The sequence below is a fragment of the Arvicola amphibius genome, chromosome 8 (genome assembly GCF_903992535.2).
Source record: "Arvicola amphibius chromosome 8, mArvAmp1.2, whole genome shotgun sequence".
In the NCBI taxonomy this organism is placed as follows: domain Eukaryota; kingdom Metazoa; phylum Chordata; class Mammalia; order Rodentia; family Cricetidae; genus Arvicola; species Arvicola amphibius.
In genome coordinates this window covers 64,163,045-64,183,721 of record NC_052054.1, presented here as the reverse complement: position 1 = coordinate 64,183,721, position 20,677 = coordinate 64,163,045, and the positions used below count along the sequence as shown (strand labels likewise).

At 36.0% G+C, this 20,677-nt stretch overlaps 1 protein-coding gene across 2 annotated transcripts in view; it reads right to left on the bottom strand.

Moving 5' to 3' along the window:
* Positions 1-20,311, bottom strand: part of LOC119820332 (vomeronasal type-2 receptor 116-like) — a 63,590-nt gene extending 43,279 nt beyond the window's left edge. For both annotated transcript variants that reach the window (XM_038338524.2, XM_042055504.1), the window contains exons 1-5: positions 20,115-20,311; positions 16,142-16,433; positions 15,058-15,867; positions 13,514-13,741; positions 9,289-9,412 (exon numbers count right to left, since the gene is read on the bottom strand). In XM_038338524.2, the coding sequence (XP_038194452.2) occupies positions 9,289-9,412; positions 13,514-13,741; positions 15,058-15,867; positions 16,142-16,433; positions 20,115-20,311 (1,651 nt within the window). The remainder of the gene's footprint in view (positions 1-9,288; positions 9,413-13,513; positions 13,742-15,057; positions 15,868-16,141; positions 16,434-20,114) is intronic.
* Between the last annotated feature and the right edge of the window lie 366 nt (positions 20,312-20,677).

The window sequence follows — 20,677 nt, the reverse complement described above, 5'->3', positions numbered from 1 at the left end:
TAATAGAAGGAAAATCACAAACCAAGGAGTCCAACAATGCCCACAATAACTCAGACATCTAGCGACCCTTCTCCAGGACAACTAGAAAAAGGGAAACAAATAAACTCTACTACAAAAAAAAATGACCGGAGTTAACAACCACTAGTCATTAATATCACTTAATATCAATGGACTCAATTCACCTATAAAAAGGAACAGGCTAAGAGACTGGATACGAAAACAGGATCCAACATTCTGCTGTTTACAAGAAACACACCTCAACCACAAAGACACACACCTATTCAGAGTAAAAGGTTGGGAAAAGGTTTATCAAGCAAATGGCCCTAAGAAACAAGTGGGTGTGGCCATACTAATTTCTAACAAAGTTGACCTCAAACTAAAATCAATCAGAAGAGATGGAAAGGGACACTTTATACTCATAACAGGAAAAATCTATCAGAATGAAGTCTCAATCCTGAATATCTATGCCCCTAATATAAAAGCACCCACTGTGGTAAAGAAAGATTACTAGAATGCAAGGCAGCCATCAAACCACACACAGTAGTAGTAGTAGACTTCAACACTTCTCTCTCACCAATGGACAGGTCAATCAGACAGAAACCTAACAGAGAATTAAAAGACTTAATGGAAGTAATGAACCAAATGGACTTAACAGACATCTATAGATCATTCCACCCAAATAGGAAAGAATATACCTTCTTCTCTGCGGCTCATGGAACCTTTTCGAAAATTGACCACATACTCAGTAACAAAGGAAACTTCCACAGTTACAAAAAAATATTAGTAACCACCTGTGTCTTATAGGATCACCATGGATTAAAATTAGAATTCAACAACAATGCTACCCCCAGAAAGCCTAAAAACTCATGGAAACTGAACAGTCAACTACTAAACCACACCTGGATCAAGGAAGAAATAAAGAAAGAAATTAGTGTTTCTTGAATTTAATGAAAATAAAGACACAACATACTCAAACCTATGGGACACAATGAAAGTAGTGCTAAAAGGAAAGGTCATAGTACTAAGTGCCCACTTAGAGAAAATGGAGAAAGCACACATTGGTGACTTAACAGCACACATGAAAGCTCTAGAAAAAAAAAGAAGCAGACTCACCTAGGAGGAGTGGAAGACTGGAAATAATCAAACTGAAGGCAGAAATCAACAAAATAGAAACACAGAAAACAATCCAAAGAATCAATGAAACAGAAAGCTGGTTCTTGGAGAAAATCAACAAGATTGACAAAGCCCTAGCCAAACTAATCAAATGGCAGAGAGAGAACACACAAATTAATAAGATCAGAAATAAAAAGGGGGACATAACCACAGACACAGAGAAAAGTCAGAGAATCATTAGATCTTACTACAAAAGCCTGTATGCCACAAAATTGGAAAATGTAAAAGAAATTGACATTTTTTTAGATAAGTACCATATACCAATGTTAAACCAGGACCAGGTGAACAATCTAAATAGTCCTGTTAGTCATGAAGAATTAGAAACTGTTAGCAAAAACCTCCCTACCAAAAAAAGCCCAGGACCAGATGGTTTCAATGCAGAATTTTATCAGAACTTCCAAGAAGACCTAATACCTATACTCCTTAAGGTTTTTCATAATATAGAAACAGAAAAGTCATTGCCAAATTCCTTTTGTGAAGCTACAGTTACCCTGATACCTAAACCACACAAAGACTCAACCAAGAAAGAGAATTACAGGCCAATCTCACTCATGAACATTGACACAAAAATTCTCAATAAAAGACTGGCAAACTGAATCCAAGAACACATTAGATAAATTATCTATTACGATCAAGTAGGCTTCATCCCAGAGATGCAGGGCTGGTTCAACATATGAAAATGTATCAATGTAATCTATCATATAAATAAACTGAATGAAAAAAATCATATGATCATCTCATTAGATGCTGAAAAAGCATTTGACAAAATTGAACACCGCTTTATGATAAAGGTCTTGGAGAGATTAGGGATACAAGGGTCATTCCTAAATATAATAAAGGCTATTTACAGCAAGCCGACAGCTAACATAAAATTAAATGGAGAGAAACTCAAGGTCATCCCACTAAATTCAGGAACACGACCAGGCTGTCCAGTTTCTCCCTATCTCTTCAATATAGTGCTTGAAGTTCTAGCAATTGCAATAAGACAACATAAGGGGATCAATGGGATTCGAATTGGAAAGGAAGAAGTTAAACTTTTGTTATTTGCACATGATATGATTGTGTACATAAGTGACCCCAAAACTCCACCAAAGAAATCCTAAAGCTGATAAACTCCTTCAGTAACGTGGCAGGATACAAGATCAACTCCAAAAAATCAGTTGCCCTCCTATACACAAAGGATAAGGAAGCAGAGAAGGAAATCAGAGAACTATCACCTTTCAAGATAGCCACAAATAGCATAAAATATCTTGGGGTAACTCTAACCAAGGAAGTGAAGGATCTATTTGACAAGAACTTTAAGTCTTTGAAGAAAGAAATTGAAGAGGATACCAGAAAACGGAAGGATCTCTCTTGCCCGTGGATTGGGAGGATCAACATAGTAAAAATGGCCTTTCTACCAAATGCAATCTATAGATTCAATGCAATCCCATCAAGGTCCCAACAAAATTCTTCACAGATTTTGAGAGGACAATAATCAACTTTATATGGAAAAACAAGAAACCCAGGATCACCAAAACAATCTTATACAATAAAGGAACTTCTGGAGGCATTACCATCCCTGACTTCAAACTCTATTACAGAGCTACAGTATTGAAAACAGCTTGGTATTGGCATAAAAACGGAGAAGTCAACCAATGGATTCGAATAAAAGACCCGTATTTTAACCTGCAAACCTATGAACACCTGATTTTTGATAAAGGAGCAAAACGTACATAATGGAAGAAAGAGGGCATCTTCAACAAATGGTGCTGGCATAACTGGATGTCAACCTGTAGAAGAATGAAAGTAGATCCATATCTATCACCATACACAAAACTCAAGTCCAAATGGATTAAAGACCTCAATATTAATCTGAACACACTGAACCTGATAGAGGAGAAAGTGGGAAGTACTCTACAACATATGGGCACAGGAGACTGCTTCCTATGTATAACCCCAGCTGCACAGACTTTAAGGGCAACATTCAATTAATGGGACCTCCTGAAGCTGAGAAGGTTCTGTAAAGCAAAGGAGGACACTGTCACTAAGACAAAAAGCAGCCTACTGACTGGGAAAAGATCTTCATCAACCACGCAAACAGACAAAGTTCTGATCTCTAAAATATATAAGGAACTCAAGAGACTAGACTTCAAAATGCTGATTAACCCAATTAAAAAATGGGGCTCTGAACTGAACAGAGAATTCTCAACAGAAGTTCAAATGGCCAAAAGACACTTAAGGTCATGCTCAACCTCCTTAGCTATCAGGGAAATGCAAATCAAAACAACTTTGAGATACCATCTTACACCTGTCAGTTTGGCTAAAATCAAAAACACCAATGATAGCCTTTGCTGGAGAGGTTGTGGGGTAAGGGGTACACTCATTTATTGCTGGTGGGAGTGCAAACTTGTGCAACCACTTTGGAAAGCAGTGTGGCGGTTTCTCAGGAAATTCGGGATCAACCTACCCCAGGACCCAGCAGTTCCTCTCTTTGAAATATACCCAAGAGATGCCCTATCATATTACAAAAGCATTTGTTCAACTATGTTCATGGCAGCATTATTTGTAATATCCAGAACCTGGACACAACCTAGATGCCCTTCAGTGGAAGAATGGATGAAGAAACTGGAATATATACATATTAGAGTACTACTCAGCGGTAAAAAACAATAACATCTTGAATTTTGCATGCAAATGGATGGAAATAGAAAACACTGTTCTGAGTGAGGTAACCCAGGCCCAAAAAGATGAACATGGGATGTACTCACTCATAATTGGTTTCTAGCCATAAATAAAGGGCATCAAGCCTATAATTTGTGATCCTAGAGAAGATAAATAAGAAGGTGAACTCAAAGCAAAACAGATAGTTATCCTCCTGGATATTGGAAGTAGTCAAGAGTGCCAGGCAAAAATTGGGAACCTTGAGGCAGTGTGGGATGGGGGTAAGGGGTTATGGGAGAGTAAATTGTGAAGGGGAGGATGGGGAGAGCTTGGGTGAATGGGATGGTTGAGATACAGGAAGGGTGGATATGGGAGCAGGGAAGCATATATCTTAATTAAGGGAGCCATTTTAGGGTTGTCAAGAGACTTGACTCTAGAGGGGTTCCCAGGTATCCAGGGAGATGCCCCCAGTTAGTTCCTTGGGCAGCTGAGGAGAGGGAGCCAGAAAAGGCCAGATCGTATAGTCATACTGATGAATATCTTGCATATCACTATATAACCTTTATCTGCCAATGGATGGAAATAGAGACAGAGCCACACAATGGAGCACTGAACTGAGCTCCCAAGGTCCAAATGAGGAGTAGAAGGAGGGAGAACATGAGCAAGGAAGTCAGGAATGCGAGGGGTGAGCCCACCCACCGAGATGGTGAGGCTGATCTAATCAGAGCTCACCAAGTCCAGCTGGACTGAGACTGAAAAAGCACGGAAGAAAACCGGACTCTCTGAATATGGCGGACAATGAGGCCAGCTGAGAAACCAAGGACAATGGCACTGGATTTGGATTTTACTACACATACTGGCTTTGGGGGGGGCTACCTTTCACAGGACTTGATAATTAACCCAAATTCTTCTTTTTAGGAATCTCCTAAATAACATTTGCCCCCCAAAAGCAGGAAGTAATTTAAGAATACAACACCCATTTTACCAAGAAGTGGGATGGGTGATTTTAGGTCATTCAATGGGATATGAATATTTGTCATTCTTTAAATGGTTAGAAGTAATTATTGATAATGGTCAGGAAAAAAGCTAAACAAAGAAAATTAAAGATTCTTGATTTGAAAAAAAGAGTGGAATATAGATAGGATAGGACAAAATTGTAGATTCATTGAGTCTACTCTGAAAAATATATGGGAGAATATAGATAAGATAAAAAGGTAGATTGCTAAATCTACCTTTAGAAAGTGACTAGTAGTTTTATCAGTTATACATTTGATTGGACATTTTATATTGAATACAAATTTTATATATTGACACAAATTTGAGATTTTGATAAAATATATAGTACATACATTTTTTAATCTTGTTCAAAGCATTGTATCTATACATCTTATTTAACATTATAATGTAAATTTCTAGTCTTTGAAAGTTATTATCAACTGTTTAGGATAATATGGAAACAGAGAGTAAGTAATTCGTCACCTATTATAATTGAACTTGTAGTCACAGTAGATAAGTTTTCAAAGTTAAGCAAAGATATATTGTAGATAAACAGGTCATCTTCAAACACTTCAGAGATCTACATAATATGGCGTTTAAGATGTTTTAATAACATAGAGTCTTCTTAATGACAATGATGCATTTCTACTCCTAGTAGCATGATTCTACTTCAGGAATGGGAATCAAAGAAACAGCACAAGGAGTTTACTTTCTTTGTGACAAAAGTAAGTTATTGCGCTAGAAAATGCTCTTGCCTCAACTGCTGACGGTATGATATCCTAATTGGACATGTAGATCACAAAAGAATGTGATTGCCAAACATTGTCAAGACAAGAATGGACCATCCTTCAGAATGTCCTGCTTCACAGAAACATCTGTCAGATATGCATGTCCTGTAGGCTGAAATTAGACACCCCAACATTGCAAAGTAAATTTGGGAGACTGTCCAGGCAGCCAGCTGTTTCTGTCATTTCTCACACTTTTTTGGAAGTCACTTGCTTGCACTTCTTATATCCATATAAAACCTGAGAAAGCTTAAAAAGTAATTCTAGACACAAAAGAACAGTGTTAAGCATGGCTTCTGATATTTTGGTTGTGAGACTAGCCTTTAATGGCTGAGCCATCTCTCCAGATTCAGACATTAAAAGACCTCAAAACAAGATGCATTGTATTTTAAAAAATGTACGTAGGATTGGGAGTAAATAGATAGCAAATGTAATATAGACATTCTTCAGAACATAGAAGAAAGTGACTGGCAAACTGCCAATATAGGTGGAACTGTCTTTGAACTTTCCTGCATCATGGAAAAGTCTTCTAGATTTTATGGGCTTGTAGGCTTCAGATGGATGCCTAGAAAAATATTGCAGAAAAACTTTGGGTGACTGTCAAGGTAGTAAGATGTCTCTGTCATTTCTAGAGTTTTGAAAGTTGCTTAAAATGCACTTCTTTTTAACTTAGGTAATATTAAATCCCTTCGCAGTCTTTGAAGGAGTTGAAGAACAGATAGTTATAATTATAGCTTTCCTTAGCTATGATAAAAGATAGAGTAGATATAAATATTATAACTATAATTCTTGCTTTATAACTATTTTGTTATATGTAATTTTTCTATGTTAAAGTTAAAACCTTCCTTTTTATTTAAACAGAAAAGGGTAAATGATGTGGGAAGTCCTTTTGTACTATGTTGCATTTATTGATTAATGAATAAAGAATCTGTATTGCCTTGTGATAGGGCAGATTAGAGCTAGGTGGAGAAGACTAAAGAGAATGCTGGGAGAAAGAAGGCAGAATCAGAGAGATGCCATGTAGCCCCATTAGAGATAGACCCGGGGGGGCAGAACTTTGCCCAGTAAGCCACAATCACATGGTGATACACAGATTAATAGATATGGATTCATTTAAGATATGAGCTAGCTAAAATGATGCTTAAACTATTGGCAAAACAGTATTGCAAATAATATATTTTCTAAAGAATTGTTTGGGGGATCTGGGCAATGAATGAATGAGCTGGGAATGAACAAGTGTCCTCTGCCTACATTTCTCAGTTAATACTATTTTCTTCTTGGGTCTCTGAGGGAGTTGAAGACTAAACAGATACAGTTTTCCTTGTTTACCTGATGCAGAAAGCAAGTTATGATAGAAAGTAAATTAGGTAGAAGACTTTGGACTTACCAAGGTAGGATAGATATGATGTTTTATAAATTTGTCAAATGCACATGGACTAGACATTGTTGGTTTATTTATTATCTGTATATATTGTATATAGTCATTTTACTTATTATATAAGGTTTTTCTTATAATTAGTTATAGCCTTCTTTTTTATTTTAGATAAAAAAGAAAATGCAATGTTACTTTATTTGTTTTTTTTTTAAATAAATAAAGCTTCCCTGAAGGTCAGAAGGGAAAAGATAAACCACAAGATGTCATGGAGTGGTGGCAAATAACTTCAATTTGAGGATTTGAAAAACAGGGGCAGATGGATCTCTGTCAGTTCAAGGCCACACTTGGCCTACAAAGATCAAATCAGAAACAAATTCAGGTGGCCATGGTTCACTCTTTAAGTCCAAGTACCAAGGAATCACATACCTTTAATTCCAGCAGTAGAGGGAATATAAAATGGGAGAAGAGAGAAGCCCTACTGCTTAGTCTGCAGTCACCAACTTCTCTTATGGTTTAGGTGTTTTGCTTTTCTGCTTTTTAGGTTCAACCACAATATAAATCTCTGGGTTTTTATTCCTTATGCTACAGGATGCCCCCGACATGCATTTAAAGAAATAATAAACTATTTTTGTTTAATTTTTGTTGTAAATAACCTTTATTCTTATATGTTTTTACATTTAAGACAATTTCATTATACTTATTAAATTAATTTGGAATATGTAGTATGTGTGAGTTGGCAATCACTTCCTACTACATGGTTTATGAGGATGAGCTCATCATCAGTTTTAGTAGCAAGGGATATAACTTTTGTGCCATCTTATTGCCAATAAATGTTCTCTAAGCATTTTGATTATATGGGATGACAGGCAACAGGAGAGATAAAATATCTATCTGCAATTTTTATGTAACTGACTCTAAACAAATTATCATTTGACTAATATTGGCTTTGTAGAAGACAATACCATTTGGATAACTGTAGCTAGTTGCTTTCATATGAAACCATTTTAATCTTCTACTTTAAGACATTATTAACAGTACTATATATAAAATATTGATTATAGGACTCCATATTTTCTACATATTGTATCAATATTTATTCACACTTTCCTAGACTTCAAATCATGTTGATCCTTTGAAAATGGTGTCTCTGGATATTGCTTGAAGTCTTCTAATATGTAACAGTATCTGATAATTTTGAAGTAATGATTTTCCTTCCTCATTTATCCTACAGAGGAATAGGGTTTGGTTCCTATCACATACATAACTGAGTTCAATGAAGCTGATGTTCTTTTCTGTTCTAAATTGATTCCTGCTTTATATGGTCCCTATAAACTTATGTAGTGATGCATACAGATATGCAAATAAAAATAAATATCATTAAAGATTCATGACAGGAATCAAATCTACATGTAGTTTCAGAGGAGATTAATCACAACTACAGACCTTTTCTAGAATTCACTCCCACTATAGTTTGATTATCAAAACTGTCTCTTTAAGAAAAATCACCTGATGTGGGAGAGTCTTCTGTTTGTGTTGATTTCATTCGTTAATAAAGAAACTGCCTTGGCCCATTTAATAGGCCAGCCCTTAGGTGGGTGGAGTAGACAGAACAGGAAGAAGGAAGTGAGGTAGATGGCTCAGACAATTGCCCCACCTCTCCTCTCTGGGACAGTCGCCATGAAGCCAGCCACCAGGTCAAACATGCTGAATCTTTCCCAGTAAGACACCACTTTGTGGTGCTACACAGATTATTAGAAATGGGTTAATCTAGATGTGAGAATTAGACAATAAGAGGCTGGAACTAATGGGCTAGGCAGTGTTTAAATGAATACAGTTCGTGTGTTGTTATTTTGGGTTATAAGCTAGCCAAGCGGCTAGGAGTGGGGCAGCTGGAACGCAGCCCACTGCTCCTCACTGCAGAATGGTACCAACATGGGGCTCGAACCCAAGACCCTGAGATTAAGAGTCCCATGCTCTACTGACTGAGCTAGCCAGAAATGGATTGGCCAACCAGGACAACAACCCAGAAGTCCAGGTCGACACCACCAAACCAGACATACTGATCCTTTGTCAAATCATGGCCCTTTGGGTTATGACCAGTAAAATGACCATGAATTTTCAATATGTCAAATATGCATGTCATGGCATAAGGTGGTTACTTAATGTGACATTGCTAATGATCCTAGCCAAATAAAAGTAAGTTGGAAAAGTGACGTATTTTACTTCTGCAGTGGCCTTTTAGACCCTGTGATTATCCCAGTGTGTTTGGGAGAGGGTGATCTATGTGAAGGATTTCCCTCAGAAGAAAATACTCACTTGTTTCATTAGAAACTTCATTTTGTGGGCAACTGTGGCAATCAAAACAACAGGCTGCCATTCCCTCCTGCCAGAATTTTCTGAATCCAGGACCACAATCAGCACTGCACACAGAGGGTGGCATCTGAAGAAAATTAGATACATGCTCGTATCAGAAGTTTTACCTACTCTTTCTATAAGTATTTTATATTATGTTCAAATATCAATAAGTTTATTTTATACACAGCAAATGAGTAACCATATTAAACATAATGTGTTTTATAATGCCAAGAATGCAATTGTATGGAAACAAACTGATATAAAGTTGAGTAGCTTTCCAGTCACAGAAATTAAGGAAGAAAAATGAGTTATTTGCTATGGGCAAACACTATTGCGCTTGCAAAATGATTTTTCTACTTAATTTTTATCACCTTGACTCAAAGTACATTGCAAAGTTAGAGAGAACTAAAATAACTCCATTGATTTACCCGCTGTCAAATTTTTTGAGCATTTTATTAATGGGTAATTTATGTAGGACTGCATAGCCTACTATGGGCAGTGCTTTCACTAGGCAGCTCTGTGTAAGAACTCAGCCACAGAGAGCCAGTAAGCAGTGTTTTTTTATGCTCTATCCTTTAGCTATAGTCTCCAGATTCCTGCCTTGTCATCCCTTTACTGTAACCCATGAGCCAAATCAAACCTTCTCCTCAATTTGACTATGGTTTGTGTATAATCACAGCAAAAGCTCTGAAAGTTCAGAAAAATGGACATCTGAAAGAGGAAAAATATTTCCTCACATCTCAGTTAGCACATATGAACTGCAAAAACATCTCTGCAAAGCTTGACAAACAGTCTGTAAAGAGAAAGAGCTAGATGGGAAGAGCATTGTGTATTTGTGATGGGGAAGTGTTGAACTGATTATATTAAGAGGGAAGGTGTAGTGTTTCCTGATGTGAAGTGATTTACAAAGATGCAAATACTTGGGAAATCTGAATAAAGGTTAAATTCATTGAGAGATTTCTTAAAGTTTAATGATAAAAATCATTGCATAATCAAAAAACCTGGTGATCAAGCCCTATATACAGTTTTAGATACCTTCTGATGGTTGGGTAGTCACTTTACATTTTTTGTTCAATATTGAGTTCTATGTCAAAACAAGGGTGTCTCTTTGGCTTGACTCTTTCATGTTCTCCACAATATGATTAACTACGAATATTCCTTTTTGTTGTGGTTTTCTTGAAACAGGGTCTCAAAACGTTGTGTTGGTTGACCTCAATTCCCTATATTGACTAGGTTAACATAGACCACACAAAGATCTACTTCTCCTGCCTCCTGAATGTTGGAATTAAAGATGCATGCTACCAAAGGGAACACTTCTTTCCTCATTTTCTGTAAAAATTAATGCTTGCCATTTCTTTTACTTATTTGGTGAGATATTAAGGATTTGTTTCAAGCAGAGTAAAGAAAATATTCTTGTCTAATTTCTGCTCATTTCTCTTGATACAGGGTTTTTATATGCAACCCTAGCTCACTTGGATTCACTCTGCAGGCCAGACTGGTCAAACAGACAGAGTTTTCTATCTCTGGCTCCCAGGAGTTTTACTAAAAGATAATCATGACCACATACGCCTAGCCTCTGTTAGAATTTTATTGAAAGTTCTATGAATTTCTCTTCCTTTAGTACAATGTTGTCAATATTATTGCCATAGAAAAACTTTTTAATATGATCAGCTTAGAAAAAAATTAGTGATTAATAAAAAAACATTATTAAATCAAGATGTGTTCCTTATACTGTGTTAGAATTTCTGGTTTTTTTATTTTAGCTCTGAATACATGCTGAACTTTCCTAAGAACCTTTCTGCACATATTTATACAATCATTCAGTCCTTTGCTTGATTGCATTTCTGTGCCGCATTTATTTAACTGATTTGTATAAGGTGAACCATCTTTGTAATCCTGCAATGATGTATACTTATCACAGGGAGAGATCTTTCTATTGTCAAGTTCAGTTGCATTTTTCAGTCTTTAGATGAGAATTTTCCATCCATATGTATCAAGGGTTTAGTCTCTCATTTTTTTTATTATGTTCCAGTTCCTCAAAATCCCTTCCCCCCATATTTATAGACAGGATCTCTTTATGTTTGTAAGTGAAGCTTGTTGTTAGAAGCAAAAATGAATGTTGGTTTTACAAATTAATTTTGTTTGTGACATATGATTAGACAATGTGAAGATAAACATTTGTTTTGATAATTGTTTGCTAATTATTGTTCATTTTGTTATTGCAATATTTGATACTTTTCTAAAAGTCATTTTTCTGTCTGGTGTTTTAGTGCTATCTTTGTCTTCCATGACCACATATATGCTCTTTACTTTTCAGTGTCTAGGGGTTCTTCAAGCATCTTCTATAGTACTCTTCACGTGGTTATGAATTCCTGTGATTTATATACATCACTGAACATTGGTCTATCCCTGTATTAGTTAGGGTTTTCTAGAGTAACAGAACTTACATAATGAATCTATCTTTCTCTCTGTTTCTGTCTTTGTCTCTGTTTCTCTGTCTCTATAATTCTTTCTCACTCCACACACACACACACACACACACACACACACACACACACACACACACACATATATATATATATATATATATATATATATATATATATATATATATATCAATTTATTAGGATGTCTTTAAGATGTGGTCTAATTAATTCAACAACTACTAGGTAAGAATATGGACACTTCTCAGTATATGATGCTGATGTCTCAGCTGATCTTCAATGAACACATGAGTCCCAAAGATGTAGGTTCTAATGACAGTGAAGGAATGGACTTGCTAGCAAGGTGAGAGTAAGCAAACAAAAGCACAAGTTTCCTTTTATTATTTCCTTATATAGGCTTCCAGCAGAGTGTGTAGCCCATTTTAGAGGATGGTTATAAAGATCACAAGATGTAGGTTAAAGTTGTGTCTTCCCACCTGAAGACGTAGATAAGATATATGTCTTTTCTCAAATAAAAAGATGTCATTTAAAGGCAAGACTTCCTTTTCCATCTTTCCCTAAGTTTCTGGTTTTGTTTTAGAGACATGATTTCTCTTTCTAGCCCTGGCTGTCCTGGAACTTGCTCTGTAGAAGAGTATGGCCTCAAACTCAGAGAGCCACCTTTCTCTGGCCAGTGAGTGCTGGGAATAAAGACATGCACCACATGATATAAGGCATGTCTTCTTATCTCAAAGATCTGGATCATAAGTTTATCTTTCTACTTTAAGTAAAATAAAAAATATTTCACAATTATGTTCTCTACTTTTGTTTTTTTTTTTTTGTTTTGGGGAGGTTGTTTGTTTGTTTGCTTTTATTGAGCTAGGTATTTTTCTCCTCTCTACTTCCTTCCTCTCTTCCCCTTCTACTCTCTCCCATAATCCCCTCACTCTCAGTTTTCTCAGGAGTTATTATCTTTTTCTATCTCCCATGTAATTAGACCCATGTATGTCTCTCTTAGTGTCCTTTATGCTATCTAGGTTCTCTAGTGAAGTAACCCAGACCCAGGAAGACAAATATGATATGTATTTATTCATAAGTGACTATTAGATATAAAGCAAAAAAAAATCGGCCTACAATTCACAATCCCAGAGAACATAAATTTTGGGTTTTAATAAATTCCAGATGTAGTCAAATTTTTTTGTTTTTGTTTTTGTTTTTTTTTGTTTTTTTGGGTTTTTTTGTTTTTTCGAGACAGAGTTTCTCTGTGGCTTTGGAGCCTGTCCTGGAACTAGCTCTTGTAGACCAGGCTGGTCTCGAACTCACAGAGATCCACCTGCCTCTGTCTCCCGAGTGCTGGGATTAAAGGCATGCGCCACCACCGCCCGGCTGTAGTCAAATTTTTAAGTATAAGAAGATCTTACAACTTCTTTTCATTATAAAGGATGACTATGTTAGATATAGTAATTTTGCTTGGAAATATTGTCTCTGACTGCTTGAATTGCATCACCAATACCCTCCCATTTTAGAAGAGTACATGAAGGAATTTGATGTTGTCTATAAAGTGCCTCTCTGTAAATGGGTTTCACTCCTGCAGCCTTCAATTTCATTTCTTTACCTTTATAATTCAAATTTTAAGTAAAATATGTCATTGGAAAGTTCTTTTCTAATATTATGTGATCAGTACTTAAAAGACAACACAAATAAACCCCTTTGATAGTGTTACTACTTTGTAATGGAAATGAGTACAGTTAGGTCAGACCCACCTGTCTTCTTCCTGTTGACTGCTCTATCATGTCTTCATATAAATGCAGCTGTTGATTATGTGGAAAATATGTGCTAAACTCTCCTATCTTTACCTTAAGTCCAACACCATATGGGAAATTCCAAATCTGGAAAATATCATACTCTTCCTGCAATTTTTCTTTCTGGTTCATATTCACTCTCTCCCCAACAGGATTAATGAAGTGGGTTTTCCTCAGAAAGGAGTTCAGCTAAAAGAGACACACCATTTTATAGTGTATGAGCCCTTTCTTGAAGTCAGAAAATGCACTCTGATTTCATCTTGAAGTTAATATTAATGAAGGTGTCCAGAGAAGAAATATCAATAATTCAAATGGACTAATAAAATTACCAGAATATTCCTAGAATTAAATTTAAATCTATTCAGAGGAAACTACAGAACAGAAATACAGACAAATCTGCAGTCACCAAGCACTGATATGAAAAATACAGAGGGAGAGAGAGAGAGACAGAGAGAGACAGAGGCTCATATCCATATAGACATAAACAATAAAGCTATATACATTTTATATGCTCATATGTGTCAAGACACACACAGGAAAATAAAGTCACACACATATAGACATATGCATTCAAAGACCAAGAGAAAATTGCAAAACACATACACAGCCCTCCCCACAAACACACATGCATACATTCATGAACAAATACTCACAGGGAGACATGCACAGATAGAAATACCCACATAGAGACACTTACATAGACAGATTTATACTCACATCAAAAGACAGATTCACACACACACATACACACACACACACACACAGAGAGAGAGAGAGAAACAGATATATAGATATGTGTAATAAAAACACAACAGACAGATATACACAAGACAATAGTCACAGGAACAAATACCCATCCTGAAAGATATACACCAGACAAACTTATGCTTAATTCTACAGACAGACAGATGGATATTCAGATAGACACAAACACATATATACACAGCACAACTGATACACACACAGATACAAAGAAACACACGAGCATAAACCCATACCCAGTTAGAATCATTCATTTACAACAGGGATACACATGTGTGTCCTACCTGAAAAATAGCATATTTGCTACATAATTACTCTCACTCAGAATGTGAAATGAGGGCTCCAGAGCCTACAGTGGCAATGAAGCAGGTGATAACAGTTGTGAAAACTATCTAATATACTGATTACCACATATTTGGCATAATGAAGAAGAATTCATCTTTTCATGATGGACGGGATTAATGACGAAGAACTGTTATATTTACAATATTAGAACAGGTGTGATAAAATTCAATTGCTCTGTAACAAAATCAGTCATCTCCTCTGATAAATTGAGTCCTCTACTCTATTGTTTTGCATTATAATGTATACCTAATAGCTTTACATCTTTACCAGTACAAAATTCCAGTAATCTTTCTTATTTTATAAAATATTTCCTAATCCAGGGAATTGAGGCATTTGACGGATGCTTAAAGAATATGACATTAATAACATCAGATTTCATCTGAAAAAAGAAACACTACCTTCAAGCAGTGATCATAATATTCTTTCCCATTATCCATTGGTTGGTTATATACTTGAAGAATCATCTCATGAAGGGCATGGGCCACAGTATATACAGCATTATATATGTCATAACTGTTATCGCTAAAGGCCATGTCTAAACTTTGTACCTTTAACCATTGCACTGAGGTATTGGATATGCAATTCTTCAGGGTCTTACATTTAGAAGCAGAGATGTCACAGTTTAACTTCATCCACTCCAGTCTTGCCAGGTATTCATTTGAGTATTTGAGAGGGTTCAATGTCTGAACAAAACTTTTAAAATGAGAAATTTCAGCATGATGGTGTGCAAAAGCTAGTGTCCCATAGGTTGAATTAAGTGTAAAGTCTGCCTTAATTGTAGTATCATCCCACTGTGAGGTAGCGATCCATAGTCTCTGTATACCTAGAGATTTCCACCTTTTAAAGCCCACAGCTAGAGTGCTGTCTGTGTCACCATAAATGATAACTACATTTGTGGATGATGTCATTATTTGGTTATAATACACTTCAGCTCTTGCCCTGAATAAATGCATCTCAACTGGGATCATATTCAAAAAGGCAAAGCATATTTTGTTTTGTTCCATCTCTCTCCTCAAATGTGAGAGAAATTGGGTACCCTGATCATTGTCTGAGATGGCCACTCCAATCCAGTTCCAGTTAAAGTGAAGCATCAAAGAGACCATGCCCAAGGCTAGTGATGTGTCCTTGGGAGCCATCTGATACAGAAAGGGAAACTGTTCACGATTGCTCAGGAAGGGATGGAAAGGTCCATAGGTAAGCTGAAGTAACTAGGACACAGGGAGCAGTGTGAGGTAGCATGCTCTCACAAGAACTGGCAAACACACTTTCAGCAAAGAGTTTCTTAAAAAACACCTTACTTGTTACTTCTTCCCTCATCTCAATTTGAAAAAAGGAAATCCCCAACAAGTCTCTGAATAGTAACCTTGAACTACACTGTTTAACAAAAGCATGAATCTAGTATCCTCTTCACAATCTTCTTGCTTGTAGGAATTATAACAACAGATACAGTATTTCTTGCAAGCTCACAACACAAAATCTTACCTGTTGAGATATGTAGAGATTTATGAGTGTCCCAACCATTGCAGATGTTTCCCAGTTTGGTCCTGTAAGCAACACTATACATGTAGTATCTTCATTACAGATATAATTAGGAAGAATATCATTATTATTTTCTTCAGAAAAATACAAGCGACGGTGTAATTGTGACATATTCTTACAACCACCTTGTGGGAATTGAAAAACTAATGATATATTTGGTAAAAGATCAGGGTTCCTGTTGATTTCATTGATGGAAAAAGCTAAGGCCAATGCAAACTGGTTGTTTTCAGTTGGTCTGTAAATGAGTATAGTGATTAGTATTGACAGAGATCTACAGACAATGCTGAGTAGTCAATAGAAGGAATATCCTGAGCTGGCCAGCACAATATCAGTTCCAGTTTAAGTGAACCATCAAAGAGATCATGGACAGAGATAGAGAAGTATCTTTTGGACCATCTGATACAGATAGGGAAATTGACCATGATCACTGCATTGGTAAGCTGAATAACCTAGGAAGCATGGAGCAGCATGTGGTACCATGCATTCCTAAGAACTTAAAAATACTCATCTGACAAGTGTTCTAGAAAATTTCCTTACCTGTTACTTTTATCCTAATCTCTATATCACAAAAGGAAAAGCACAAGCCTCATCAAGTGTCTGAATAGTACCCTTAAACTACACCATGTGACATAAATGTGAGGCCATTCTGCTTCTCACACTCTTCATAGCATCTCAGAATGTTACAAATGAAGACAGGATTTCTTACAAACACCCAAAATGACTCAGATTGATTTAGAGGGAGATGACTAAACCAATTATGAAAAATGTTGCCCAGTAAGGTCCTATATGCACCAATTTACACCTGAAACAATCATTTCAGAAAATTAGGGGAAGTTTCATGATTTTGTTAAGAAAAAAAATGAATGAGACTGTGTTATTTTGACACAGTATTACACTGACCCTGCTAATAATAATTCAAATACGAGAGATATATTTGGTAAAAGACCATGGTTCCTGCTGACATCATCAATGGAAAAAGCCAAGGCCAGAACAAATTGGTAGTTTGTAGTTGGTTTTCTATAAAAGGGAAGTGTTTTTTATGAACAGAGACATACAGATGATCATTTGAAGTCAGAAGGATTATCCTATAATGGACACTATTCCTAACCTCCCTCAGTGATTGAAACAAATGTCCTGTATTGTGATGTTGGGATGACAGAAGTTGCTGGAAGCTTGTAAAAGCTTTAAAATTTCCTGAGAGTGCATCTCCCATGAATACGACGAACTATTTGCATCTTTCCCTGAGAGGGCTGTCCATCTCTGGTTTCTGAGTACTTGCTCAGAAGGTTAGTACAAGGCAAAAGATTGACCAAATGGTAAATCTGATAATATTTTCTTTTTGAACTTATTGAGTAATATAAATAATACATGTGATGTGTTAGCCATAATTCTGTTAATTTTTATCAAACTGATCTGGATAAGGTATTCAAAGAATTATTGGTGAGTGTACAGTAGTCTTCCGGGAGCAACATTTGGCTCCTGAACTTATAATTCATTATATGTGGTGGGCAATACAGTTAGAATATCCCTTCCTGTACTTCATCGTTATTTTTCTCTCTGTTTTATATACTGCAGGCAAAAGAAAGAGGCTTTTAAAAAAAGATTTATTTTTAAATAAATTTAAGTACCAGAGTACACTTGATAAATACATGCATCTGTGTGTATGGACATGAAAAATATTCATTTATGCCATACTTGGGAAATGGATTCCATGGTTTTGAATAACTCTTGGCTTTAGATGGGACTGACCTCAAATGTGCAGTGATATACCTGTTTCATTTTATAAATGCAGAGATTAAGAATGTATTCCAGTAATGTTCACCTATTTTTTGCCTATATGGGTGTCTTCAATGCAATCACACTTGATATATCTGACCAACATAAATTGTAGAGAGCCTCATTAGTCTACATTTCCAATTAAAAACATACAACACTAGCATGCAATTGAGAACTAGGTGCATCTGGCAATTGCAGTGAGATTTATTTGTGCCACTATTGCATTTTTGTGAAATAGAAGAGTTTAAGTGTATAATATATGGAAAATATTTATGAATTTTGATAATACAAATGGTCAACTAGTTAGTAGTGAACAATATCATCTTGTGTTTATGTTTAAGGGAATAATAATAACACCTATGTCTTCTTAAAATTAAATATTATCTGACAAATAAACAGTAAATTCAAACATATGCTTTCATTCTGAATGATTTACTTAGAGTTAAATATAATCAATTTTCCAATTATAAATTCACCACTGTGGTATCTTTATGTATAAGTATAGATATTTTTAAAAATTTAAAAATAAATATAAATATTTAAAAAAATCTTCGAATATTCTTGAATACCATATGGAAATAGAATTGTTATTGAAATTTCTAGAAACACATTGGGCGCCAATTGTAGAAGGAGCAGTGGGCTGCTTCCCGCTGCCCAGCTCCCCGGCTAGTTTACACCAGAAATAATTACACAGAAACTGTATTCATTTAAACACTGTTTGGCCCATTATATCTAGCCTCTTCTTGGCTAACTCTCACATCTTGATTTAACCCATATCTAGTAATCTGTGTATCACCACGGGGTCGTGGCTTACTGGGAAAATTCTAACCCATGTCCATCTTGGGCTGGAGCTTCATGCTGTCTGCCTGACTCAGCATTCTTCCTCCCAGAATTCTGTTCTGTCTACTCCACCCACCTAAGGGCTGAACTATCAAAAGGCCAAAGCATTTTCTTGATTAACCAATAAAAGTAACACATAGATAGATGACCCTCCTACACCAATTCAACAGGAATTTGAGAATATAACTTATGAAACTCAAACACTAACTCCTGCACACTAACCATGAGGAAACATCGATGTCTTGAGCAGTAAGAGTGGGATAGTGATCTAATAAGCTGTTTCAAAATAACTATCAATAATTCACAAAATTAAAATGTGTTAAGTGTCCAAATTGAAAAAATGTATAGCTATTATTAGTAAAATTATTGAAAGAGAAACATAAAGTGGTAAATGTGAGAGTATGTCAGAGAATAAACAGTTTTTACATAAAGGCGAGAGACATGTTCTTCTTAATAATGCCAAAGAAGAGATAACAGATAACTGTTTTCAAGTGTTGCCAGGTATCGCATGCCACAGCTTTCACTCAGGCAAGTGGCAAGGAAAGTAAGCAGTCACCACAATTAGCAATAGCCTAATATTTCGAAGAAAGCAAACATATCATTTATACTCTGTGTATTCCTTCTTTATTCTAAATAGAGAATGGAGAAACATACTTAGAAAATAAAGGCCAATGGTCACAGATGTATATAAATGAAGTATAGAGAAACTGTAACACTTAAGAAGTTCACAGAGGGCAAGTCTCCTACTACGATTCTTTATGCAGCATTAGAAGACACAGTGTGACCACATGCAGAGAATCTGAGAGAATAAATGAATATCTATTTATAAAACCTCAGGAGCTATGGGTTCCACAAATATTAATAGTTCTGGCATATGCATTTGAAGCTGCATGGTGACCAAAGAGTCATCACAGATTCTACTTGACAGCAATTTATTGCATCCATTTATTATGATACTTATTGAGAAGTATGGGGTTTCTTTTGGCAACATATCACTGACTACTCTTCTGAAGAACCTGTCAAAAGGAAGGCTATCTGTGATGGAAGAAGTTATAGAGATCCATTTTCACTTAGTTTCCTGCCTTATAAGTGGAAGGAAAACAGGAAGAATAATAGAACATTATCTGGACAAATTAAAAGTAAAAAATAGCATTGGGGCTCTAAAAGAATGGGGGGGAGGTTTTTTAGTATGCATATTGGAATAAAAGAACAAAAGAGCTAAAGCATTGCTCTGATTCTCATCTTCTGATAACCCATGAAATATTCATCATGACATTTACATCAGTAGAAAGAAACTTACTGCATATTCAGAATGTTGTTGAAGTAATCTCTCTCCACAGGCCACTGCACACTTGTAAGGATGAAGGTACAATCTTTTACCAAGTCTGCATCTTTGTCATTATTCTGCTTCATTCTCCAAAAGCACGTGGGATAAATGAACCTGGGCATAAGAAGTGGAATATTCAGGAGAAGGAAGAGGAAAATCAAAGTGAACATCTTTGTCCTACTCAGAGCCTGTGCAGTGTGTGTGATGAAGTGCTATTCAGATCAGCACATTATAATCTCACCTGCTTTTATTTCTGAAGTCAAAGGAGAAGCTACTTGTTCACTCATGCTTTCCTTTTTCCCAAGTGGTTTTTCACCTCTGGAAGAATTTTAGACATTTTCTTCCCTGAAGCTCTGCACCTGATTCCCATGTTATTAAATTTAGTTGATAAGTATATATGAGAACAGTTAATGTAGTTTATTGACATCATTCATATTTGTGGAAATTAAGGCTCTTTGGAGGATGCCATTTTCAGGAAATTTGGTCCCAGGACTTCCTGAGCATTCTGTTTATGTTTTTACGTTAATGCTTTAGAA